Source organism: Cebidichthys violaceus, unplaced genomic scaffold, assembly GCF_023349555.1.
Source record: "Cebidichthys violaceus isolate CVI_PGR_0920_01 unplaced genomic scaffold, fCebVio1.0.p SCAF_8, whole genome shotgun sequence".
Classification (NCBI taxonomy): Eukaryota; Metazoa; Chordata; class Actinopteri; order Perciformes; family Stichaeidae; genus Cebidichthys; species Cebidichthys violaceus.
Window position 1 is genome coordinate 6,892,471 of NW_027176964.1, and position 26,931 is coordinate 6,919,401.

A 26,931-nucleotide genomic window follows, 5' to 3' on the forward strand; every position below is an offset into this window, starting at 1 on the left:
GACCAAAACAGAACTGAATGGTGTGGACAATGGAGTTACATTCATCAAGTGGACAGAAATAAATGAAAGTATAATGCTGCTCTGTGTAAATAAACACCTTTAAAAGGCCACGACGTGTCAATGTTGTGACCAAAGAAATCTGTAAATGCAGGTTTAAAGCTTCCAAAACATTATTTTTATGAAATTATCATCTGACTCTGCAGTTCTCCTCAGCTTTGTTTTGGTTCTCCAGACTACAACTCCACTGTCATCAACCTCATCTCGAGCTGTTGTAACCAAAAAAAACTCCAGATATATCTCTCAGGGCTTGATGAAGAGCAAACATGAAGTAAAAGGAGTGTGGATACTGGACTTCGATTCATTAGGTGGGCAGAGACACACGCACTAAATTAATGCTAATGTTATTCTGTGTCGGCTGAATGTGTAAAACAGCAACTGCTTGCAAAAATGTTCACCATGTCCACTTTATAGGGTAGAAAACATGTCAATATTGTGTTTTGAGCTACCACCAAGCGTCCCAAAAAATAAATGAATGCAACTTTAATTCTTTCACACCCTCTTTTATCTCAAATTCTATCTTTCTGACGCTATTCTGTCCAAAGATATTCCCTCTCTCTTACCTTCTCCCCTCATTTGTGTGACTTTTGCGTCCTTCACAACTTGCTCAACTATCATACGTATGTAAATAAACAGACCAAAGGTTCAATCATATGCGTGGAACGTCAGATATTTCCCCTCAGTGAGCGGTGACCTCTGTCTCACACTGGGATGCATGCTGGGAAGGCAGTCCCGTGCCAGAGGAGACAGCTCGTATCCCCAGACAACTGATTATATGCATATCTGATTGGCAAATCAGCCGCCAGTTAGCATTTGGCCAGAGAGAAAGGCGAGAGCAGGCGAGAGGCATGTGGCAGGTTCACACATTCCATTCCTCTTGGAAAAACACAAAGCACTATGACCCCATGTTAGATGTCAGAGAAAGCCGGTGTTTATACTGAAACAAAAACAGACTCTCACACAACTGTCCACACCAAAACACATACACCCACATTCATGGGGGCTGAGCACAGAGTAGTATTGTTCCCGACTCCAGCCTGTCAGGGGCAGAGCAAGTTACTCAAGTAACTCTGCTACACGTTTCTGTCAAAACGCCTCTATTTTCAGCCAGCTATTCATCTCTTTCTCATTACTGACCTCTTTTTCTCTCATGCTGGGTCAAATGCGGATGAGCCTACTTAGGTTTGGCAAAGATAAATGGATGATACCTCGCTTGACCGGCAGGGGAGCTGTGCATCACTAACCCAGATTTTTATAAACAAGATGTGTCTTCTTTTTTAACACCGGCCTTTATTCCTGAGATTTAAAGGAACATGATAAAATCCTGACCTCCTACTCATTCACAATTCTTTCTCTGGAAGACACGCAAGCATGCCAGATTGTACGTGCACAGCCATACACACACACACACACACACACACACACACACACACACACACACACACATTCCATGTCAGTGCAGTCATCTTAAAAAGAAAAAAGAAATGAATGCCATACTGTATCAAGACTTTGTATGCACTGACCCCAAATCTGTAGCCTGCAGCCATTTTTTTTTCTGTTGCATACAAGCAAGAGACTCTCTCCTCCTCTCACACATACAGCCACTCCATTCTGCAAACATCGCTTACACACACCCGAGCGTCACATTCACACAATTCACTCACTCCAACGACGAACATCTTCTGGCAATAATCTTCAGTAAGAAAGGCTGTGACAGGCGCGCACATGTACCACAGTGTACATGAATGCAAACACATTTGTGCGCACGCACACACACACGCACACACACATACACACACACACACACACACACACACACACACACACACACACGCGCGCGCACGTGCACGCACGGACACACGTCTTGGCTGTGGGCTTTAATCTGGGACCATGATAAGCATGCAGCAGATGGTGCCCACAGAGAGAGAGTGAGGGAGGCCAGGCACATTAAAAGCTTCCCTGCAGACTCATCTACCCTTCTGGGCTCTGGGCTTGTTTTGGCCTAGCCTGGTACAGCACGGTCCTGGCTAGCCTATTTGTCGTCCCCCCCCCCCCCCCCCCGTGTGCCGATGGCCGAAGTCCGAGACTGCTCAGGTCGATGGCTCGCAAATTGCAGGGGAAGGCCAAACCGGCCAGCCATGCTGCTGTGTCTCACTGTGCCCGTGTCTCGTCTTTCCCCTCCTTGTACCACAGCCAAGCCCAGCTCCTACTGTGGGCAAAATTATGCAAAACTTTGCTAAACCTTTTCGAGTCTCATCATGCCCAAACCGGCCCATCCAAACCAGCCTGAACTGTCAACTCCCCCGATCTGTAACACGGTCCTCCTCTCCCTACCATTAGTTCAGCCTCAGGTGTGTTTACTGTACATTTGTGATGATGGTCACTGTACCTCTGCAGCTGCTGCAGCCGCTGGTCTGCAGGCAGGAAGTTGTGTTTGAGGTTGAGGTGGGTGAGGTCGTGGCTGTAGAAGAGGTTGAGGGGAAGTTGCTCCAGGCTGCAGCAGGACAGATCTACCGAGTTGATCCTCTGGGACACCATCTAGATGGAGGCGGGGAGGACAGAGAGACGAGTGGAACGGTAACGGAGAGGAAGAGAAACGTGGAGTTAAACGGGATTATCACTACCACAAGAACAAGACTTAAACTGGTTTACTGTGTGTGTGTGTGTGTGTGTGTGTAGCCCGCTGCTAAGTGGTCAAATGTCACTCAATGGCCAATCTTCTTAGGATTAGGGAGTCAGGAGAAGTCGAGGGAAAGTTCAACAGGTTAGGGACCTAACATTACATCATCGCTAGAATCTAGTTGCACTGCAGGTGCGTTGAGCAGTTAACCTGCGATTTGTTAGTCAAATTTACGGAAACACACAAGCTTATCTCAAACAAAATGAAAGCATAAACGTCCACCTCGTCTTAAAAGAGAAAATCTACGCCCTGTGAAACCCGAGCTTTTCAGCGCGGTGTTAGCTAGAGGCTCAGCAGTCGTCACTGGTGCACGTGCTGCTTCTATCCAGGCTTCTATTCTGAGTGGCCCTCTGGGTGCTGGTGACATGCATGTCCCTGTTCATATTTAGAAAAGAGGTTTTCTGGCTGTGGCCTACTTGAGTTCAAATGAGAGAAAAGGAGCGAGAGCCGTGAGTGGCTATGTGTCGGTGGAGTTTTCACTCACTCTCAGCTCATACTGTACGGGCGGCGGGATCGTAGTGGCTCCCATATTGTCATACTTCCACTTGCAGTCACGCATGTTTGGAGACACAACGCAACTGAACCGTAGGTAACTCTCATGCGCACACACACACACACACACACACACACACACACACACACACACACACACACACACACAGTACCTTGGCAGCGTGTCTGTGCCAGCGCAGGTGCTCCGTGAAGCTGTCGAAGCTGACGTAGTAGGTTTGACTCTGAGGCCCCGCCGAGCTGAAAGCCAAACAGTGGTTGTGCTTCTTCACCTCCTCCACCTGCAGAAAGACACAAACACACACCGGAGTGACACTACGGCCTGAAACACTGATCCCCCCGCTCTGTACATAAACGATAACCACCATGCCGTGAATGTAGAGTTGAAAGTTACATAATAAGTGGAAGCAGAGAGAAAAAGGCGGACACATGGACGCCTTAATACATTAGCAGTCATTCTAAACGGCTTCTGTTGAAGGAAATAACACTTAATGGCTGCAGGGTAGACAAATCCAGTCAACCAGAAGCACACTTAACCATATATACAAGGCACGGATGATCATATAGTTAACACATGTGCGTGACAAGAGCAAGAATAAATGTATGTGAAACTGCATTTCAGACACGCAGAGTCACAAGGACTCAAGCACATGGACACTGTGAATAAATGGCTGACTAGTTATGTGTTTGAGTACAATACTGGCACGCATACAACTCACCACACAAAGGCACATGCAGGGGCAAGTGCGTGAATGAATAGTTGACTAGAGGTCATGTGCTGTGTGTGAAATGTTTAAAAACCGGGTGTGGTGGAGTACTGAGTGTACTTTGTGTCAGGCAGGCAGGTAGAAAGGGCCGGTTTTTCAGGAGAGCCCTTGGAGTGTATTTAGCGGCCTTGCAGATAAACAGATCCATAAAGCAATGAACGGATAAAGGTCATTTTTGGGGAGGCACTATAAAAAAATATATATTATAAAATATAGGGCTACTTGAATGCTAAAGTGATCCATTACACTGAACATTATAGTATTATGACTCTAGATTAAAAATGGACTCAGAATACTGAAAACATTTTGACTTGAAAAAACCTGGCTTGAACCCTTTCTGTTTGACCGTGAGCTAAAATGATCAAAGCCTGAAGCGTTGCTCGGTGTCAATAAAGGACAAACATTTGTTCAAGGTAAAATGTCATCAAGAACAATCTTCACTGCGCAGGGAGACATTGGCAGAGGGCAATAAGAGTTGGCTTTATCAGGTCGCTCACTGGTGATATGACATTATGAGTTTATGATCCAAAGAATAAATTACATAAGATCACCATAAAAAGATGATGTAATGCCAGTCGTGGCATGTTGTGGTGTGACTTCCGACTTACTTTTCCTCCAATGAGCGGCAGGATGTGCATCTTCCCCGTCTGGCTCTCCTTGACGGAGGAGACGATGAGGCAGGTGCCGCACAGGATGACCTGCCGCCTGGTCCAGCGGTTGACCGGCAGCTGGAGCTTCCCTTTCCGGACGTTGTACGTCCCAGACAGCTGGACCCGCTCTGAGCTCTCGATGCTTTGGGGCTTTCCTGGAACAAAGAAAGAGACGTTTTGTGTAGTTAGCACTGAAAACCTCAACACACGTCTGTCAAATTATTAGGTACTTTTTAAGGAGAAAATGTACTAAACCACCACTCTGAATAAAGTAGTCCATGGTGTTTATACGATAGCTACACAATGCTTCTTATAAATACACAAAGTCAAAACCAAACAACAGCATTCAGCTATGCTAGCACCTCTGTGAGAATGTGCTGTCTTAGCTTTGAGCTAAATGCTAATATCAGCATGCTAACTTTCTAACAATGACAACACAAACATGCTAATGTTATTGTTTAGCAGGTCAAATGTTCACCATCTTGGTATAGCATGTTAGCAGGCTAACACTTGTTAATAAGTACTACATATTAAGGTATTTGGAATTAATTAAAATTCTGAGCTGTACACAGGCAGCTGCTAAAAACACATCTGTGTGTGACAGATTTAAATGGTTGTGTGATTTCTGAAATGAATAGCAGGGGAGCTCTCCTCTGAACATCATCACAATGCTGGGCTAGCATAAGATCCAAATACATTCAGCACAAGCGTACTGGATGTCCCACCTTGCACATGAATTGAATGGTCCCGATTTGAATTCAGTGCAGCTCCACATTAACGGTGTCAATTCCAACACCAGGTGCACTTCTTCAAATTATTCTCTTACAATTTCTGAGCTGCCTTTATTCAGTTTTGCCCATCAGTGTGCCCCTCCACCGTACCCTGTTCTCTCACTTCACCGCCGGCCTGCCAAACCTGACAGTCAAGGCTGCTTATCAGGCGTTCTGTCAGCCAGGCTGTCTTATCGTTCTGTCTAAACATCCACCTGCTTTCTGTCTACCTCCACCTCCACCAAAAAAACTCCCCAGGCAGGCATGCGCCGACGCCCCCCCCCCCCCGTCGTTTCTCTGCTATCTGTCCGGCAGCCTGGCTTTCTCCGTTCTATCTATGGCTCTTTCTGCTCGCAGCATGTTTTAACCTCACTCATTGGGCCAAAAGAGATTCATGGCGTGGAAGTTTTTCTTTCCGAGAGACAGATGGCCTTAGAAAGTGTCCCACATCCCGTGGCCAATACTGTAAACTAGCTGCATCCGTCCCGCACTGTCTCTTTCACACATATTTCACACACTGAAGGGGTTGTGGAGGGAGAGTCAGTAGGGTGAAGCAGCCGCGAACCCGCTTTAAATAATTAATTTTCTTTTTTCGCATGCCGACTGTAAAGCTCACAGAGTACTGTACTCTCACCCAACTCACTCAGCAGAGTTTAATAGCATTCTGACCAGAGAGGTGTGCTTATTTGTGCTGATGTGGCAACACCTGGGCGTCATGACAATACATACATATGTTATAATGATTTTTGCTCACAGAGACACAGGCGGGATTCAATTTTAAAACCAGCTCGGCCACCGAACCCCTGACCTTTACTCCGTGCTACGAGCCAATCTTGTGTTAACAGCGGAATCGATAGCCTAGTTTGCAAAAGGATATTTGATTTGACTAAATGCTGAGTGCGTAACCTAACACGCTATTGTTAAATGTTGATAAGGAGTCATGTTTGATTACAAGGGTGAGCTGTTGTGGTATGCTTAAACAGCAGAGACCAATACATGACTAAAGGGTACGGCGAAGAGCACAAGCCTCTGAAAAACTGCACAACGTGCAAAGACGTGCAGACACATGTTAGACCTTTACTAACCCGCATACATGACATGTACCGCAATCTAGCATTAATGTTCATTCCATGTGGAGTGGCCAGGTACACTGGCGAAACAGCAATGAGGCAAAAGTGAAACTCAGGTGGGTGGTTCTAGAGGAAGAGATATGTGTCTTATTCCTTTATGTGAAGGACTATTTATAAGCCTGTGTCAAGGCAATGCCTTAAATATATTACAGCAAATGCCATTCACACTGTGCCAAAATCTGTGAAGCCATCTATAACGTACTGTATGTGACAATTTAACTGGCATGACCTGTTTTTCATAATTTCTCTCTGTGCTCTGGCAGTAATCAGAAGGCCGCAACCCGAATCTAGAGATAAATATGAATAAATATGTTTTAATGAGCTATGAGAGAGATCATTATGTGCTTACAGGTTAATGTGCATAGTTCTGCCAAAATATTCTATACAAATATCTGAATGAAATCACAATCAAGTAGAAGGTTTATTTATTATACTTTTTAATTTGTACCAAATACCAAAATAAAAAATACTTGAGAAAATATTGATGGAAACATTTGTAAAGGGCCATAAACACTGTGCTCAGTGTGTTTTGATGGTATCTGGGTTTCGTTTGAGATGTTAGAAAATGATACATCATCTGTTGATTTGTCAAAGTTTCGGCCACTTTTATTCAGTGTAGAGAATCAGAAGTGAGTGAAAGTCACTAGATGTTTTAGTTTGCCTTACTTACACTGCATCCAAAACCTCAAAACTGTCCCTCCTCTGTCCCCCATCCCCTCCACTGTTGATCTCCACGCTTGTTTATTGCACCTCAGAAACAAGTGCAGTGTGTAGGGAGCCAACGATTTCTATTATTGTAGGTATGTGTTTACTCATGTGAGTCTTGAGAGACATAGTATTAATAAAGGACGGATCACATAACCTCATTCACTTATTTGGAAGTTAAAATGTCCGTCACATTTTGCTGCGCCACTTCCAGGTATACCTGTGAACCAGAGCGCCTAGCTGGACCCGCAAATACTTTTACAAGATAACAGACAAACGTAACAGGTGTCCACTTTCGTTTTCACTTCCAAATAAGTGGTTTAGATAAGCGAGTTAAACTGGGGACTCCTTCAAGACGAAACATGGGGACGGAAAGAGAGGGAAGCAAACTGATTTCTTACAGGGAAGGATCTACCAGCATGTACCAAAAAAACATGACTCATCACTTCAATATGAATACATTGATATTACCATTTGGGTTTCCTTTGAAAAATAAAGCTTGTACTTAACGTGTTCTTGGTTTAAGTACATGAACTGAATACAAAGGAGGGGAAACAGTGAACGCAGCTTAACAGGTACACCTAAATCGGAAATGCCAGATCACCACCGAAATCGACACAAGTATTCTTCAGGCCGAGAGCTATCATCTGCCAAATGTCCTCCAAATCCATGTGACATCTTGCTAACAGACAGACAGGCTGACTGAGCGTAACTGAACAGACTGGTTATACCCCTTTCCGACTTAGCTGGCTGGCAGAGGCGACCGGCAGGCACAGATTTTCACTACCGAGCTTGGGAAAGGGGGGATGTGTTGCATTAGACAAATTATTCACAAGCTTTTAGCCTCAATATGTCACATGGGCATATTCCTACTATTTTTAGGCCTTTTGTTGGAACGTGCTCTCTCCCACACAAGCATATGCACAAACACTACTCCTCGTCCTGCTCTTCCCCTTGCTGACATCCACACACACACACACACACACACACACACACACACACACACACACACACACACACACACACACACAGTGACAGTGATTAACCATCTCCATATGAACATCCATCTAATTGCCCCCCCCCCCCCCCTTGAATGTTGACAGACCCAGATATTTTGTGGAGGTAGAACAATACAGACAGCTCGAGTGGGCTGCTTTTGTGATAAAAGAAGTTTGAAAGCTTCTCCCGTGCGGATGTTACCGTTTACAACCATCTCACACAGACGTGGGATGACTGGGTGGAGGAATACGCTCCGGTCTGGCCGTGGGAATGCACGGTGGAGGAAGCAAGGAGATGGGTGGGACACCCACGTGAGCATCCTGTTTACAGGGGTGGGCCACAGAGAGGCAGGATCTCTAACCCTCCAGTAGGGGGAGGGAAGTTATAAGAGACAGTTGCTTTATTCCAAATGCATGAACCACAGGCCACCTACGACAGCAATATTTTGAGCAGCGATGATGTTAGTCATGGTGGTCATCCCGTAATCTATGGGGGATGCTTGAATTCAAAAATAATAGACAGGCCCTGCAAGGTGGGTGTGTTCATGTGCAGGAGTCATAGTCTATTTCTAGACCTACTGTATGTAGTAGCATACTACGATGTGTGTCTGTGTGTGTGTGTGTGTGTGTGTGTGTGTGTGTGTGTGTGTGTGTTGGTTACTGAAGATAACGTCCTTCCTTTTCCCCCCCAAGCACAGGAAAAGAGTGTTTCCCCTACACACTAGGGTCCAATACCTGTGTGTGCGCTCGGCTACTGCTCAAACACACACAAATAAATGAATATACACAAGCTGCTGTCACTCTCAGACAGATCCAACAACTAAATCAATGTTTCTAAAGGTTTCCAAATCTGTTTGCTCACATCAGTACACGTCATAGTGGAACACGAAGGCAGGGAGACACACTTGATGCTTTACCAGGGGTTGGTAAAGAGCACAGACTGAGCAATCAGCAGGCGGTCGATGTCGGTATGAAACAGGCAAGAAAAGGTGTTTTGAAAAAGTGTGAGTTACCACAACCCTGAGAGGTCCTTGAGCATGCAGCTATAACTGGCCACCCAATACATTATGCAGTTTGTTGCTGCAGAATGCGAGAACAGCCCTGGATAGACACAGAGGTGCACACTCACTCACGAGTTGCAGGATCCTCCTGGTGATGACCTCAGAGCAAGCGTTAGGCAATGTTTTTTTTAATCCAAGCTAGCGTCAGCTTTGCTTCCTACTGATGAACTACATTATTTTTTTTCATTGAGAAGGTGGGAAACTTCCACAATGATGAAATGGTACATCCCATTGCTATGACAATATATCTTACGTAGCACCTCCCTGCAGGAATGGGGAACTGGCACTTTGCATTTTCAGTTGAATTCGGGACATTAAGCCTGTGAAACACAAATTATAGATCCAAAAAGCAGATGTGTAACAGCTGCTGCCAGCAGTGTGCGGCTTCGACAAGACGTCTCTTAATATTGATACCGTCAGTGTGCATCAGTGTTATGCGTGTAATCTTTGCAAAGTCAATCACATTGACACAAACGAAACCACTCTTGGTTGCTTAACGTCAGTATTTATTCCTGAGCTAATGTTTTTCAGGCTACAAAGCTGCCGCCCAGATGCCCTGCTGCCCCCGTTATCCATCACTGTTAGTGATCAGCACCCAAGGCCGACCTCTCTCCATCCGTCTCCCAATTTAACAGATCAACGCTTCTTTCTTCTGGCTCTTCTCTGTAATAACAAGGACACATCCCTGCTTATTCATCCTGCCCCTGCTAAATGCAACCTGACATCAGCACACCTCCACTACAGGACCGGGCATGCCGCACCGTAGGGCATCGATGACCCACATAAGTCACAGCGGAGCACGAGCATGCGTAGACAGACAGACACACACACACACACACACACACACACACACACACACACACACACTTGCTTATTCTATAGGCGGCGACAGATGTGATGTACAGCATGGCAAGACTCTAGGACTTATAAATGCTTCTGAGCCTACTGAAATGTATCTCAACCGCAGCATCTCATTAAAGATCTAGCTATTAGGAAGCATCTATAAAAACTTGATATGAGGCACTCTATTAAGCAAACATCATCATAATCTGTGGCGCGTTAGAGACATCGACTCGTAAAGAGAAAACTATGGATGAGGGGAGAGTTGGTGACGAAGGGATGTAGAAATAGATGGAAGACAGAGCGGTGCCAGCTGTTACTCTGCGACACAAATAGCTGCACTGTCCTTCTGTTGCAAAACACACACACACACACACACACACACACACACACACACACACACACACACACACACAATGACAAAATGTATCTACTTAAAGGTGTCTGTTCACAGGCTAAGGAAGGATGTGCTTCCCACATCTGATCACCGCTGCCCTCCTTTATTCTCCGTCTCTCCTCCCTCTCTTTCTCGATCTCTGTGGATGACTCGAGGTGGTTACTCAGATTTAAAGCGACAGGCCGCGTTGAGCCGACTGTCCGCTCGAGCAGCGGTCGACGACCCTTGCTGGGAGGTGGCGAAGGCCGTCACGGGGGCGCCGGGCTGCTCGAATGCACTCGCCTAAGTGCTCCACATCGTTCTGCACATTACACTTTTTTTTCTCCGCACTTTGCACAATGATGCACGTGTTGAACTGTGGATGTGAGGAGTCGAAAAAAGAAGAGGAAGAAGAAAACAGCCAGCTGAGATTTACAGGAAGGCCCCACATTGACAGTTTCTGGAAGGATCCTTAATAACGCCTCATTTCCACTGCACGATTTGGCTCAATTTTATTTTTTATTTTTTTTTGTTCAAAGCAGATACTACCCCATCAATGTACGCGGAATTCTTAGCTTATCGTCATAGCAACGCAGAGTGAAACTGACACAGTGCTAGTAGCTCCATTCAGGATCGTCGCTAGATCCTTTCATCAGCAATCAAACAGAGGAATGCGTGCACTTTGTCAACTGACCACCACATGGTTTTGCGGTCTGCCATTTAAAAAAATAAATAATGAAAAATTACAAAAAAGGTTGGCTGTTAGCTATTAAAAAATGACATGTTTGTGCAGGATGCCCCGCGTCACGCTAGTGACGATTCTCTCTGAGCCATCAGCGTTATTATCACTCTACCCTCTAGCATCGGCTCAGCTCGCTTTTTTTTTACCAAAAAAAAAAGTAGCAGGTACTATACACAACTTTAGCCAACGGAAACCCAATAAAGAACGATTCCAAGCGAGTCGAGCATGCAGGTGCTTCTTAATTCTACTAGATTCTACAAACATCCTCTTGAAAAGTTCCCAGGTGTTCTCACACAAAACGGGTCCATGGAGGTAGAAGAGGCTGCCTCTCCCTCTGGGACTGAGGAAGTGTTGATGCGTTAAACGTGTCAAGCTGTCCTTTGTGTAAAAGTGATAAGAAGACGAGGTGCGTGTTTGCATGGGAAATAGCTGGGATGTTCATGCATTATCGCTGCGTGACACTGCATAGCCTACATGTGCCTGTGTGTCCCTACTTTGGGTTCAGAATGGTGGATTTGCCGGAAAGCCCAGGTGGAGCATTTATTTGATTTTGCATAATATGTGAGCGGTGGGACTTCAAGAATTCAATGAAGCATAATGTTGCTTTCTCGGTTTGGTACCCCGGTCCACCACTTTGGTCCAGACTGAAACATGCCATGAAATGTTGTACATTTATGGTCCCCACTGGATGAATCCTACTACGTATTGTAGTGTCACAATGACATTTGTTGTTTTGCCTAAAATGTCTCAACAACTACTGGTAGAGACATTCATGTTCCCCTCAGGATGAATCATACAGACTTTGGTGAACTCCTGACTTTTCCTGCAGCACCATCATCACGTCAATATTACAATTTAACGTTTGGTTTATAACCAAACACCTGCAAAACTAATGACATTCCCATCAGCCGCAGTTGTACTTTGTGTTTAATGCTAATTATCAAATCTTCACATGCCACAAAGCTGTGGTCTTGTTGTAGTGGCATCTGTTGTTCTAGTTTTGTCCAGAGGTGCTTTATTGATTAACATAAATGTGATTATAATCTAAAACATCAATAAAAAATAAAAAAATGTCACTGTTTGGAAGCAAGAAGCTATTTCTAAACTTCGAGCGATACTCACGTTTGATGTTTCTAGGTACTAATTTGCCATTTTGCTTCATTGAAACAAACTGCTGCTGAGTGTACAACACCTCCAGTATATTAACACAGAGTCAAGTCAAAAAAAAAGTGCAGTCGACAGTGAAATCATGATAAACAACTGTAAACTCTGCAGTGTTTGGACAGCACCGCGAGCAGTTGATTACTAAGACGCGTATTTATTCAATCATCCATGTTGCTGCTCGATTTCATCATCTCTTTAATTAATAAAACAATTACACATGATTAAATTGTTATGCATCTCAGATGGGTTGAGCTACATTTGTGAATGCGTGGAATAAAAATAAATAGAAAGACATTCAGTACAGAATTTGAATTATCTGTAATGTACTAAAACAATATCTATTGATAATTCAGGATAAGGTGACAAGGCTGCTGTGTGTGTGTGTGTGTGTGTGTGTGCATTGTCTCTTTTGAGTGCTGAGAAGTGCTTCCAATCCCTCTGCTTTGTGCTCCTGTCTATTGTCAGACAATGAACAGTCTTCAGCTTGAACAGTTCAGTGGAGGTGATGTTTCTCCTTCCTCCCTTTCAACCTCTTGGCTGCACTATACTTTCAGCAGGTGATGTTAGCATTGAGGGAAAATAAGTTGCCGCGGTGAACAGGTAACCATGAGACGTCCCTCCATCCCCAGAGAGGGGTTGGGGAGGGTAATGAATAGTTTAATGGATGCCCTCAAAATTCTGATGCCCCATCTCTCTTAAGCATGTCACCAGGAAGGACACACACACACACACACACACACACACACACACACACACACACACACACACACACACACACACACACACACACACAGTACACAATCTTTTCTCTCAGTCCAGTGAAACACATCCTGAATCCAAATGAGGTCACAGCCTGCAATATCTTCCCCATCAAACCATTATTACCTTTTGCCCCGCGGGAGAAGGGAACTAAACAGCCCCCTGCTATTAAAGGCATTGTACAACTCCAGTTATCAGGTCAGTGCAGGAGGATTTGTGTTTTGCAATGCTCAATTATCTATTCATTTCTTTACTATAATTTGACCCGCTTGCACACACAGTTGCTCTTCCGCATCGTTAGTTCATACCATGGCTTCATGGACAGTAGAGGACACTTCACATCCTCGCATATCCGGTTCTGTTAACCTGATGCAAATCTGTGTTTATGGGCAGAAGCTGAAAGGCATGCAAACAATGTGAAAACATGCAATCATAACTCATGCGGCTGACAGCTGGAATGAGGAACCGCGATGAGAAAAAGGCTCCATGGGAGATTGATAAATCATGTTGCGCAGCTATGAATTATTATTAATTTTTTTTTTAAACAAATGACTTATGTGCCCTGAAGTGAAAGAAATAAGCATGTTTCTCATCAGCCGCACTGTCCTTCACACCACCCGCTGCACTGTGAACGTGCTTCATCATGTCATTCAATCAATATCCACTAAAATGGATCCAGATGCAGCGGGAGGAGGGGGGAGGGGGACTTGTGTTCGGGGGTGCTTCGAATCACAGGTTTGGCATCGGTGCTTAAAAAAAACAACTAAAGATCTTCCCCAGTGATTCCCTCTGTGTGTCAGTGGATGGGTTAGATGCTGACGTACATAGATGTGTGCTCCCTCTGTGCTCTCCCCCTCTTCCCTGCTCCACTCCTGCTGCTGTTATGTAATGGGTGTGAGTTACGAAACCTTACATTGGAAAATACGAGCCCACTGATCAGCTAGCTCAGAGCGCACGCACGCACGCACGCACACACACACACACACACACACACACACACACACACACACACACACACACACACACACACACACACACACACACACACACACACACACACACACACACACACACACACACACGAGTGTAGAAAGAGCTAAGGCAAGAGAGGGGGGGGGGGGGACGACAAGAAAGAGAAAACATGATAAGGCTAAGCAGAGATGGCTGCGATGGAGGAAGGAGAAAACATACAGATAGATGAATACACGGCTGAACAGAAAGAAAATGAATAGCAGGCATATCCTGTCACTGGGCAGAAGGAAAGACCTGTAAAGAGAGGTGAGCTAATCTTACTCAGCTGTAAATTTCAGTGTTAAGACCACAACAAAAATAAAAACAGACAGAATACTCTGAGGGGGACGCCACGTCCTTTTGTGCTGACGAAATAAAAAAATCATCTAATGGTAACAGCATGCATGAGCAGATATTAAAGGATACAGTTTATTACAACCTGGGTCATTTTCCATCAGTTATAATGATGAACGTCATCTGTGTGCATGCACAACCAGGTCGCATAGGTCAAAGATCAACAGAGGACGTGGTCTGTTAACTATAATGGATGATTATAGTTGATGATTACGACAGTTTTAGTATTAATTCATTTTACTGTTTGCCATTGTTTCTCTTCCAAATAAATGTAGCTATTATAATAATAATAATAATAATAATAATAATAATAATAATAATAATTAGAATTTAGAATTTATTATCCTTAAAATTCTCACTACATCAACTGTAAAATGTATTCACACCCATTAGCTACCGCTAATGGCGGAGTCCGCCATTCCTGCGCCCTATAAAGTAGCGTGCACACGCGTAAGGGATTCACAGGTAAGGAATCATGCACATACTGGACAAAATTAAAAATTGGCTGAATTTGATCAACCTACCAGCCACAGTGGCGGGTAAACAAAGGAGTAATACTGTGACGCCTCTGGTGGACAAGCATTTTCACAAGCATTTTCTAAAGTGGCGGCCCAGTGGAATACTGTTGTTACTTACTAGCCTGTGCGGCTGCTCGAATTTTTTTTATTTCAAACGGAACTCTGGGACTCGTATTGTTTAGATTTCTCAACATTACCACCAATAACTACAGATGTCGCCAAACCAACCAGAAGTGAAGTCTTCAAACTGAACAGAGAGGATTAGAACTTGATTAGAAGCTAAATGCTCATCAGACTGCTTGCGTTTCTTGACTCATTCCCATGTCTCATAAAAAAACATTTTGGTGAGTATTATTATAGAAATGATGGCCAGAACTACCAAAAATAAGATTAAAATTGTAATATGCTGGCAGAATCCTTTAACAAGCAAAGCCAGACACACGGTGGCAGATTCTTTTAAACTAAAGCAAAAGCAGGTAACGTCTATTTACTGTGGAAGAGAAAACCAGCAAGCTGTCTGACAATACCTTGCATCACACAGTGCCAGGCTAATACAAACGATGATAACGTGTATCTTTTTTAAGGTTAACAACGCTTTGATGTCTCTCTCACTCCTAGCGAGCGTCTAATATTATGCCGGCAAAAAGGTCAGATGTATTCTCCGTCAAAAACCTTCCAAGTGTTTCTGCAGCACTGTTCCGTGTAGATCCGAGTTGTAGTGATCAACTTGTTTGTCAGTGCGGAAGAGGACGGCTTCCTCCATGTTGGGAAATAATGAATTACCAGCGGGTCATGAATGCGTGAGAAACAAACGGGAGGCTGAGTGTTCACACACAAAATAAAGCGAGCCTGCACACGTGTGAACTGAGTTACTGCTGTGTGATAGTAAACTGGCAGGAGAGCCAGCGTGCCCGGTTATGTAATGCCTTTCTGTCTTGCTTGAGCGCGCACACACACACACACACACACACACACACACACACACACACACACACACACACACACACACACACACACACACACACACACACACACACAGGTCCTGAAAGGTTTTATTTGTGTATGCATATTTTAATGTTTCAGAGGGCATGGAGGGTCTCGGCTGAACTGACATTTCTCGTTTTTCCTACTCATCTCCCTCCATTACCCATTCCCTAAGTGTATAACATCAGGCCTTAATACCTCCAGCTGTCATCTGCTCTCCAACTCTTCTCTCCTTACTTTTCTTCTGCTCAGAGTTTTAAGTGTGAGTGGCTTCTTGTGGTTGGCCCTTGCAGGGAAACCATGTTTCCAGCTTACTCATTGACCTGAGCTCTCTTTCCTCACAATCTTCTTCTGATGTCGGTACGGAGCCCATCCTGCTTAGCCGTCCTTCGGTATAGCTTGCTGCTCCGTGGCTGATCATTTTCTCTGAACCTCCCCAAAGAGGAAGAGAAGCCAAAAAGAGGGGACGGATAATAAAGTCCATTAATATTAGTGACCTACTCACTGCTTCCTCTCTGCCCGCCCCCCCCGGCCCCACCCCCGGCCCCACCCACAGCCCCTCCGCATGCCAAGCGGTCCCCGCGGTGAGTCCCGGCACAGCCTGTGCCATCGCGCTCAAGGATACGCTGTTGACAGCCACGGGGTCACTGCGGTCCAGTCACAGGGTGGCACACACTCATAAATGATGCAGCGCTCGCCGCCCCTCCTACGGCTCTCTCGCTAACACATGAGGACACATAATCAGGCTGGATCGCGGGCGATGGCGTGCACGGCGACACAAGAGGAGGGCGGGCAGCGTGTCGTGAGGACGCAATTAAAGCAGATCCCAGAAGCCAATAAACAATGCAAGACAACACTGTGAGAGATTCTCTGCCCGGAGGAGCCTTTAAACAAAGTATGAACTGGGGCATGAGCTCCATTGTACTGAGCATGACTCACACTCGCGTTCATGGATTGTTGCGACTCCCGTTTGGCGCGCCAACAATTAAGTCAATCAATCTATTTGTGGATTGGCAGCAAATTAATGGCGCTTATTGTTTTAGGTTCTATCTATTAAAGGGGTAGTGCAGCGAGTTTGTGTTTTACGTAAGGAAGAAGAACGGTTTAAATTGATGCAGCAGAGGCCGAGATATCTCAACTCTTGGTTCTTCCTGTGGATCAAGTTCCTAATTGCTGCCTCCTACACTACCCATAATGCAACTTGATAGTTGATCCTTCCCCTGCCTGGTCAATTTCCATGTTTTTCAAATTTGATACCCCCAGTTTGTAAAGATTCAAAGGTTTTATTTGCCACATGTGTAGTAGGGCTGGGCAATGTATCAATATTATATGGATATCGTGATATGAGACAAGATATCGTCTTAGATTTTGGATAGCGTGATATGGCGGAAGAGTTGTTGTTTCCTGGTTTTAAAGGCTGCATTACAGTAAAGTGATGTAATGTTCTGAGCTCACCAAACTGCTCCAGCTGTTTTATTATTTACCTTAAGCCACTTATGTATTTGTCTGCAGACATGTAAGATACCCTCTGTCCCAGGACCATCGCACCGGAACAGGAAAAACTTAAGTCATTACATCTACATGATGACTTAGCAAAAACCTCAATGTGTATTTGTTTTGTACACAAATAGTCAATCCTACAATATCGTCGCAACATCGTTATCGAAGGTATTTGGTGAAATTAGATTTTTTCCCATAATGTGCAGTGAAACGCAGTGTGGTATACGCTTGAGGCTGCCCTAAAAAGGTTTCTTTCATAAAATTGTAGTAAAGTCAACATAACCCTGATGACTATTTTACCAGAAACACTGCAGAACTGTTTTCACAATGACCACTACTTTGCGTGACAAGGAAACGAGGAAAATTGGTTTAACATTTAATAAAACATAAAACATGTAATAGTTCTAGCTTCTAAAATGGGAGGATTTGCTTCTTTTACCGGTCAGATAAAATAAGCAGATTGAATACATTACCTTGGGTCTGGGGGAAAACGGTGATTGGCGTATTTTGAACTATTTCCCTTTGTTTGATATAGACCGAAATGGTGCGAGAAGATTCTCAAACACACATATTATCTCATAATTCAGGGCACCAGTTGCTCGTCAGCGGCGTCACTGTGTCACTTCAGCCTCCGCATTCTGTCACTCAGCAGTCGCTAATGGCCCGTATACAGCAGCCTGTCCCCGCAGCACTCCACATACAGCCTTGATGAAGTGCAGCGCCTCGTACTGTATGGGGGAGCTTAAAGGGAGCGGGAAAGAGAGGGGGAGCGAGGTATTGTCGTCTTAAGCGCCCGCACAATAACTCCTTTCCAGACAGAGGGGTTTAGGCTTACCCACCTCGCATTCAACCCCCCTGGGAAGTGCATCAGGGGAGGGTGAAATGTGAGCGCCGGGAATGAAAGGAGAGTAGCGACAGAGGAGCAGGCTGACAACACCTCCCTCTGATACCGAGGCTAAAGAGGGGAGATGAGAACGGTAATTGGTAAGCCAGGGAAGGTTCGATGTCGCGCTAAAGGTTAGAGCAGAATGTGGGGAAGCATCGGCACATACACGCTGCCGTGTGTGTGTGTGTGTACGTCAGTGATTAATTAGCTTGCAGGGATTCCCGCCTGTTTGTCGCCCTGGGTTTCCCTGTTCATTTGTACCACTGCATTAATAATGACCCGTCACTGACGCAAACGAAGTAAGGACATGTTACATCAGAACTCGCTCTCTCCTCGTCATTGTCACAGTCTTTTTGTAACAAAACCATAGTCGCCGTGGTCAATGTCACCTTTCACTACAAGTGTCTTCTTCTCAATACCAGCGACATACGTTATATTTCAGTAAATATGACAGATTACTAAAGCAGTACAGTAATAATATCCAAAATCAGTCCCTTCACGCGGGTAGGAACAAGCAGATGATGCTAATCCACTGGGGACAATGAACGTCCCCCTATACTAAATCCAAACAATTCACAGCTGAACATGATGTGTCCCAACCAGTGTCAACATTTGAATTACTTATGTTACCAGAATTAAACATGCCGTTCAAGTGTTCCCTGGCTGGAAAGTAAAAGTCATCAACTGAATCCTCTCCTGTATTTCAGCGAGGCCCTCCAGCGACGCTAATCCTGCTTCATTTCGGTAACGAGCAAAGTGCTCAATGGAGACTTTGCAACGACTTGACACTACGCCGGCCTGAAGGCCGACATGGATATTCATTATGGAAGGAGGAAATTTAAAAAGGTCACGAAGAGCAGAAACGCAAGAGATAAATCTGATTGTTTGTGTGATACTGTGACATTTTAGCATAAATAACTTCTTCCTAATTCATGAGCTGCCCAGGAGAATTCATCACTTCTGAAGGGATGGATATAGTGTCAGAAAGCAGTCCGGGTCAAATTGATAAATGATTATTATAACCAAATGTTTCTTTTTTTTTCTCATGCAGATTACCATCTAATTGACTTTGTATATTTATCACATGAATATAAAATTAAGAATTGTATTGACTGTTACAAAATACAATAAGCCTACAGCTGGCAGTTCTTCTCCATTTTCCCTCACCAAGGGCCCACTCAAGGTGGCATTATCAATCCACTTGACCAGGGCGGCTTCAACCACAGCAAAGGATCATGGGAGAATAGTAAAAAAAAAAAAGATTGAATAGCCATAGGTTTTTTTCCGTATGTTGTCATGTCTCCTCATACTTTGTAAATTAGAAGGTTGTGTGTGTGTGTGTGTGTGTGTGTGTGTGTGTGTGTGTGTGTGTGTGTGTGTGTGTGTGTGTGTGTGTACATGTCAGCCTGTCAGTCACAAAGTCTAATTCAAAGACTGTGGGCATAATTAGTGAGCAGAAGCGACAGGGTAACATGTCTAAATGTCAAAGGTGACAACAATGTGACGTTACGTGTTGAATCTGATCACACTTTCTTTCCTGTGCCTTCCTGTGTGTGTGTGTGTGTGTGTGTGTGTGTGTGTGTGTGTGTGTGTGTGTGTGTGTGTGTGTGTGTGTGTGTGTGAAACCATTTGCTATTGTTACACATTAACTTCCAACAATGTGTATTGAGTTATTAACACGGTAACACACAGCCCACCATGCAAGCATACATGTACGAGTTAGGAAAGATGGCTCGTCGACTTTTGTTAGCGAGCAGATGTGACTTTGTGTACCGCGTAGCACCGAGCATGTGCTACCAATCAACGAGGAGACAGATTCTTGACTCGAGAAAGGCAGATTTAAGTGGGCGGCAGCAACGTTTTCATAGATTTGGTACAAGAATAGCAGACAGGGTCAATACCAGAGCGGTGCACTGTACTATAATATCATCGGGAGCGCGTGTGTGTATGTGTGTGTATGTGTGTGTGAGAGATTGGTGGGAGGACGAATCTGCTGGGCAGTACAAAAACTGCAGCCCGCTTCGGGCTCCTGTCTGAACTTGTTTTGCTCACAAACAAGGATGTGAGAGTGAAGTATTTGTGTCATTTGATATTACAAGCACACCAGAAGCCGACACACTTTTTTAAAACCGTTAACTGACAAAAGAAATGAGTTTAATCGGCTGGCCCAGTCAAACTCGATCTCAACACAACAGCTCTGTAACAATGCACGCTGTCGGTTGCCATTTGCCAACACGTGCGAGTACAAATATATGAGCAATGTGTGTGTGTGTGTGTGGGGGGGGGGGGGGGGACAATGGCGTAATTTGTATCACTGATTGGAATTATTAGCCGCTAATCCACAATGAAAGACAGTACCACCACTTCAAGTGTTCCCTGATGGTAGACCAAACAGGGCCACACAGATAAGCACACTGTTGTTATTGTTTGTACTTAACCTCTAATGACATTCATTATCAGAGGCTATGAAGGACTCGCAGCTCAGCTTAAATCTGGCAGCGAGCCGCTGGGATGCTGCCGACATCCGAGTTGTTCTGGGAGACTTTTTCTTATTAAAAAGCTGCCATGTTCGCGAGCATCCCTTTGATGGCGAAACAGGAGGAGAAGTAACGAGCTGACTCATGCAAGGGACGAGCACAAGCAATAATAAAAAAGGTAAACAGTGACTGTTGTCGTTATTGGTCCGGCTATTGCTCCATTCCTTGAATTAAAAAAAATAATGCATCTGATGGGCAGCTGTTGCCTCGGGGCACTCGAGGATGAAGTTGTCCACGAAGACAGCGGCTCCGGAGTCAGTTGTTCTTTAATTCCACAGTCGGACATAGGCCACAAAGTAATCAGATCCCAGATCTGTGGTGAAAGCTACAACCAGTCCATTTCAGAGCAGGGAGAAAGGAGAGGGGGAGAGAGAGAGAGAGAGAGAGAGAGAGAGAGAGAGAGAGAGAGAGAGAGAGAGAGAGAGAGAGAGAGAGAGAGAGAGAGAGAGACTTTCACACACAAGCAGAGTGTAGTGGGAGAGAGAATTAAAGGGCCCCTCTCTCCAGATGATGCACAGGGACAGGACGAATGAATGAATGAGATTGCGATGTTGTTGCACATTCCCCATGGCCCCACATGCTCACTTTTCTCTTTCTTCTCCTTCCCTCCTCTCCCCTCCCCTTCTTTCCTTTCCTTTTGTTTTGTTTAAAATTTAACAAGGTCTGGAACAGTGGAGGGCTGAAGCGGGGCATCCGGGGTGTTTTGGCTCAGCTTCATGTCACATGCAGGGGCCATGTGAACACAGTGGCACTGAGAGAGAGGGGGGGGGCGCAGTGAGAGTGAGAGAGGAATAGTGAGGAACAAAAAAAAAAAGAACTAAAGAAGGGAAGTCTTTAACCAGAGGGAAGCAGTGAGAGCTAGAAAAGAACTGGGTGGTAGCTGAGAGTGAGTTAATAAAACGACGATTTATGAGAAAGACGCCGCAAACGAAACAGGAAGTAGACACAGACCGGCTGAAAGAACGAGCACGTGCAAGAGAAGACCCAAAAAAAAAAATGCAAGGAAGGAGGACATGGGGAGGGAAAGTGAGGAGGGACTCTCGGGTGCAGCAGGTGACAGCTCCACTTTGTCTTCAAACTGCACTGCTAACAGCAAGAGACAAGCGCTTTGCCATGTTAATGATTGAGACTGGCTGCACATGCAGCGACAATTTTGAGGACGTTTCACTAAATATTACATATGAGACATACTGTACTTTGTTAAGATATGATAGTGTTAATAAACTAATAGTATACAACAGTATAATTAGCTCCAATTTGAGCAGCAACAATAAAATCTGCACATAAATCATCACATCTGCCTTTTTTGTTTCCGCCGTCCTTTATTTTTTCTGCTAGGTACTTGACATCTTCAATAGCTAGATAGATTTGTTTTTGGGCCACTTCTTTCCATTTACACATCCAGAGCAACATTAGCATTCATTTGAAGTCATGTTTCTTGACACCTGATGAATTGAAGTCCAATATTTAATCATTTAAGCGTCGTTTTTGTTTTCCTGGGTGAAATATTTGTCTCGTTAGCAGCTAGTAGTTTACCTTGTTGCTCTGCTTTTGGGTGCGATGAGCCGGTATAGCGTACAGCGGGTTTTAGGGAGCATGTCTGCTGAATCCATAAATATCAGTCCATGGTAAATATGGAGAACTGAATGAACTGAATGATTTCAGTGCGGGGCTACCCAGAGCTTTACGGTCAGTCCCACAGGATATGTCTTATAACACACTGGTAAGTAGGCTTTGAATATATGGCTTCAATGATGCGGTTAGCTGTTCAAGATCGCTTAGCAGTTCAGGCGCAACCTGCCTCCGCATCCTTGAAAGTTGGAACAAGAGCGGGCAAACAGCGACCTGCCTTGCGTTATCCAGGAGATAAAAGGCGCAGCACTGGACTCAGGCTCCACAGACGTACCTATTGAACTCAGTGTAAGGTGATGCTGAACAGTGTACCTCCAGGATCAAAGTATGGTACCTGTGTATTAACCATGGTGTTGTGCAGTATATAACAGTGCAAATCATCATCATCTGTGCGGTTGTGGCAGCGTCCAATCTGTGTGCTTTCAAACCCTCTCTCTCTAAAAAACAAAAAAAGAGCTTCTTCTCTTGCCAATGAGGAAGTTTCATTCTTGTGCTTCAGCATTTTAGACGAGAGACAAAGTTTAAACTAGGTCATTCCATATCAACAACTCTGCCACGTTCTATTGGAGCAGAGTCCATAGAAACAAGCTCAGCTCCACCCAAACACACCTTATCTAGCCGTGTCCAGATGACACAAACAAAGATTGTTGAGGACAGTTTGGTAACGCTCTGAATTCCTTCCGCACAATGATATCTGCTAAACACTCCATCTACTTAGCCGTTTGTTTTTCTGCAGTGCAGGAAGCTTCTTCTGTTAAAAAAAACAAAAACTCCAATAAAAACAGCTGCCTTGAAACCATAAAAACGGATCCTTTTGTAATCATTACTAAATGTGTTTGTTGAGGAATATGAAATTAGAATATATTGGAATTTTAAACGTAATGCAAAAATAACCTCTCTGGAGACTCGGGCTTTGTAAAACAAATCAGTGGGAGCGCCGCTGGAGCGCTGCTACTTAAAAGCCTCCCATCCAGGCATTGACACAGTTCTGTCCTGTACACTAGCGGGCTGTGTCTTCCCTAATCGGAATCTTTTTTGGGCCTCTTTAATGCTGAGAGTTGCAGATGTTGTCTGGCATTAAAGTGGGCTGCTGCTGATCAAAGCCGCGGAGAGCGAGCCCCTGCCGGCCTGCCTCTAATCCCCCCGCCCCCCGTCGCGCATGTGGTCGGGGGCCGGGACTGGTGCTCAACTCGGGGCTAGTGGGCCTTCTCCATGGCCGCTGAAGGGAAGTGGGGGGGACCTTTTCGCTGCTTTTTGCTCGAGAACACCGCCAACTGCTACCCTCCGAGGTTTCTGAGGAGCATTCGGCAAGGGCAGTTTGACAGACAGCCGAGAGGCCGGGCTGCTCCCACAAGGCAGACCGCTGCCCTCCCCCCCAACTCCCCCTCTCAGAACTTGCCTGCAGGCAGACAGGAGTGACATATCAGCATGACATTGTTCAGTCTAGGTTTAGCGGTTAACCACAAAACAATGAGAATTTCAATTCCCTCTGTTTCGTTTTTACTCATTTCCACAGTGGGGGGGGGGGGGGGGGGGGCACGACTGTATACCAAAGCATGGGCATTCTCACACGGGGAAGACAGAGAGAAGAGTGCTTAGACATGCAGAAATAATGACCTGCTCTGTTAGTTTTTGCCTTTTACTTTTCTTTTTTTTACAGACAATTATGAGGGTGATCGGTGATTCTCCGAGTGAAAAGCAATATAAGCCAGGGAGAGATGAAGAGATATGGGAGGATAAATGGAAACTGTCAGATGGTGTGAGGGAGGAGGAGATGCGAGGAGCGATAGCGAGAGGAGAGGGGAGGGGAGGGTGATCGATCATGAGAGAAATTGAGAGAGAGGGAGGAGGATTCACCGCCAGAGGAGGATGTCAGCCAAAGAAGGCAATCTATATTAGACAGAAAACAGTTCCCCTGGCTGTAACCGCTACGAGCAGACACCGCCGTCCTCTTCTGCGTCTGCCTCACTGGACGCACACGTGCGAATCCTCGGGGACGCACTCATCCAGGCTTTATGACCACGTCTCGTTTTAAGACCACGTCTCCACGTGTGACTCCCACGTGAAGAGACATGAGATACATAAATCTCTGCTTTGATTGCTCACTTTATGCATACAGTAGTGAACACAATAAAACTTCAGCGCACACGGACACATGCGCATTGGATGTGAGCTCTGGAACGTGTGAAATCCCATTACACAATTACATAATGACTCAGCAATTGGCCATTTAGAAAGAACCATTAGCTGTCAGGCGGACGACATGGATGTGAGAAAAGATGAGGCGGTCATGTGCTCACTTTGGCGAAAAGTTCTCCGTGTAGTGTTTAAACGCACGGAGATGCTGTAGTTTTGGCAAACTGCGCCATGTTTTAGTACATTCAAGTGAACTCGACACTTGAATATTGCAATTCAGAAATCCCTGGAGGCCGGCAACACATCATTTGAATAGACAAAATTCATTCAAACCGAGCCTCTAGGAGGGGAACCCCATATTGGTGACCGATCACGAGACACAGGCAGCGAAACAGTGACAAAATGTGCGCAGACCGTCCTCCTCCCCCCGTCAAAAGTGTCTTCATAGATGCGAGTGCGGTTCTGGCGCGCTGACTGTGCAAAGAAGGCAGCGTGGCACAGACGAGATGGAGTGAACGCTTACTCTGCTTAATAGCTGCTCACAGCCCGCTGGAGAAAGTTGGGGAGCATCATTAAGCCGTTAAACCCCGTAGAGTCCTTTAAGTCATCGCGTCACCAGAAAGGCCTCGAGGTGAGAGCGGAGAGAGACAGTCCTGAGAGGAGATTCCTCAAAGCTTTTAGAGTAGCTCAACTATTCATTATCTTCTTAAACTGTTAGGATCTTCTGTGTACATGGAAGAAAGACATCCTGTCAGTAGGACTCAAGTTGCTGCCGTTACTCATGTGGAGATTTTTTTTATCTGGTTACGAATCGAGTGCTTTTATTTCATTGCCTCTAATATTGATCGAAACTTTTGAGAAACTATTTAGAGCCCAGACATAATGTGTACTGCAATTTTACATTTCTATGATGTCATTTGACATTGCTCATATTGTGTTTACTGTATTTCTTATTCAACTGGGGTCGACGTCTATTAGGTTTTGTGAGAAACGAGTGAGCCCGATCTATAGACAAACACGATAAAGTAGAGTTACCGTCTCGTGGTTAAATGCCTCAGTCAACCCGTCAAGTTGCAGTTTTCATCTGTTCTCATCATTTTATCCTATCAGACATTTGTGTGAAATTGTCCCATAACGTACAGATTTTTTGAGCTAAAAATGTGTTTCGTGACGTCACAGTGACCTTTGACATCCAAAATCGAATCAGTTCAAGCTTGAGGCCAGGTGGACGTTTGGCCAAATTTAAAGAAATCAGCAGTTCCTGAGATATAGCGTTCACGTGAATGGGACGGACGGACGCCCTGGAAACGTAATACCTCCGACCATGCCTGTCGCTGGCGTTGAGGCGTAACTGAGCAAAAAGTGAAAAAAGCAAGAACAAGTACACATCTAAAGGATCTTTTTTTCTTTCAAGTCTCAACATGAACCCACTGTTTGGGTTCTTAAAAAAATTATCTGTCATTTAAAGATGCTGTAGAGTTGTAGCTCGGCCCTGAGGTAATGAAATAGTGTTATCATTTGAATTTTGGAAATAATCAACTCAATAACAGTGAGACAATAAGCATGAAATCACAATTTGTTTTGAGCAATATTGCAGAGAAAACTTTATATCAAAAGCAGGCTATAAAAAAATGTACGCTGTGTTATTTTCAGAGACTGAGAACTAAAAATTCCCATCACTCATTGTGATTCGTGAAACTACAACTCCAACCAAATTATTACCACAAATGTGCAAAGCCATAAAAACCTGTGCGCAGGTATATTGTCTTGTACAGAGCGGAGCCATTATCTGCTTCATCCCATTAGATCGCTCTGCTTTTATTAGTTCTGCATGAACTACTCTTCCTGCCAAGTTCACCTTGCTGGCAGACACTGAAAACAACACGGGAATTAACCCGAAAATTGGGTGCAGCATGTTGAAACTGTTATCGACCCTGACTTTTGTTTCGCAGAGGCTTGAGCAGTAAACCTGAGTGGAGCTGAAAAAGGAATTAATACCTCGACAGTTTCCAGGCCGGCTACACGCCAGCGGTCATTCACTTCGCTCATAAAGCAGGCCAAAACTTAAGAAAGGGCATACATTTCAACTTTAATAGGGTGAGTAAGAAAGCTCACAAGAAAAAAGCAGAACTGAAGTGCATGGGCGAAGAGTGTGTTTGCAAAG

General features: G+C 44.8%; 1 protein-coding gene across 1 annotated transcript in view; it reads right to left on the bottom strand.

Annotated features, from left to right (window-relative positions):
* phlpp1 (PH domain and leucine rich repeat protein phosphatase 1) overlaps positions 1–26,931 on the bottom strand; it is a 43,915-nt gene that overhangs the window by 12,007 nt on the left and 4,977 nt on the right. The window contains exons 2-4 of the mRNA XM_068702028.1: positions 4,623–4,819; positions 3,403–3,528; positions 2,447–2,595 (exon numbers count right to left, since the gene is read on the bottom strand). Coding sequence (XP_068558129.1) covers positions 2,447–2,595; positions 3,403–3,528; positions 4,623–4,819 — 472 coding nt within the window. The remainder of the gene's footprint in view (positions 1–2,446; positions 2,596–3,402; positions 3,529–4,622; positions 4,820–26,931) is intronic.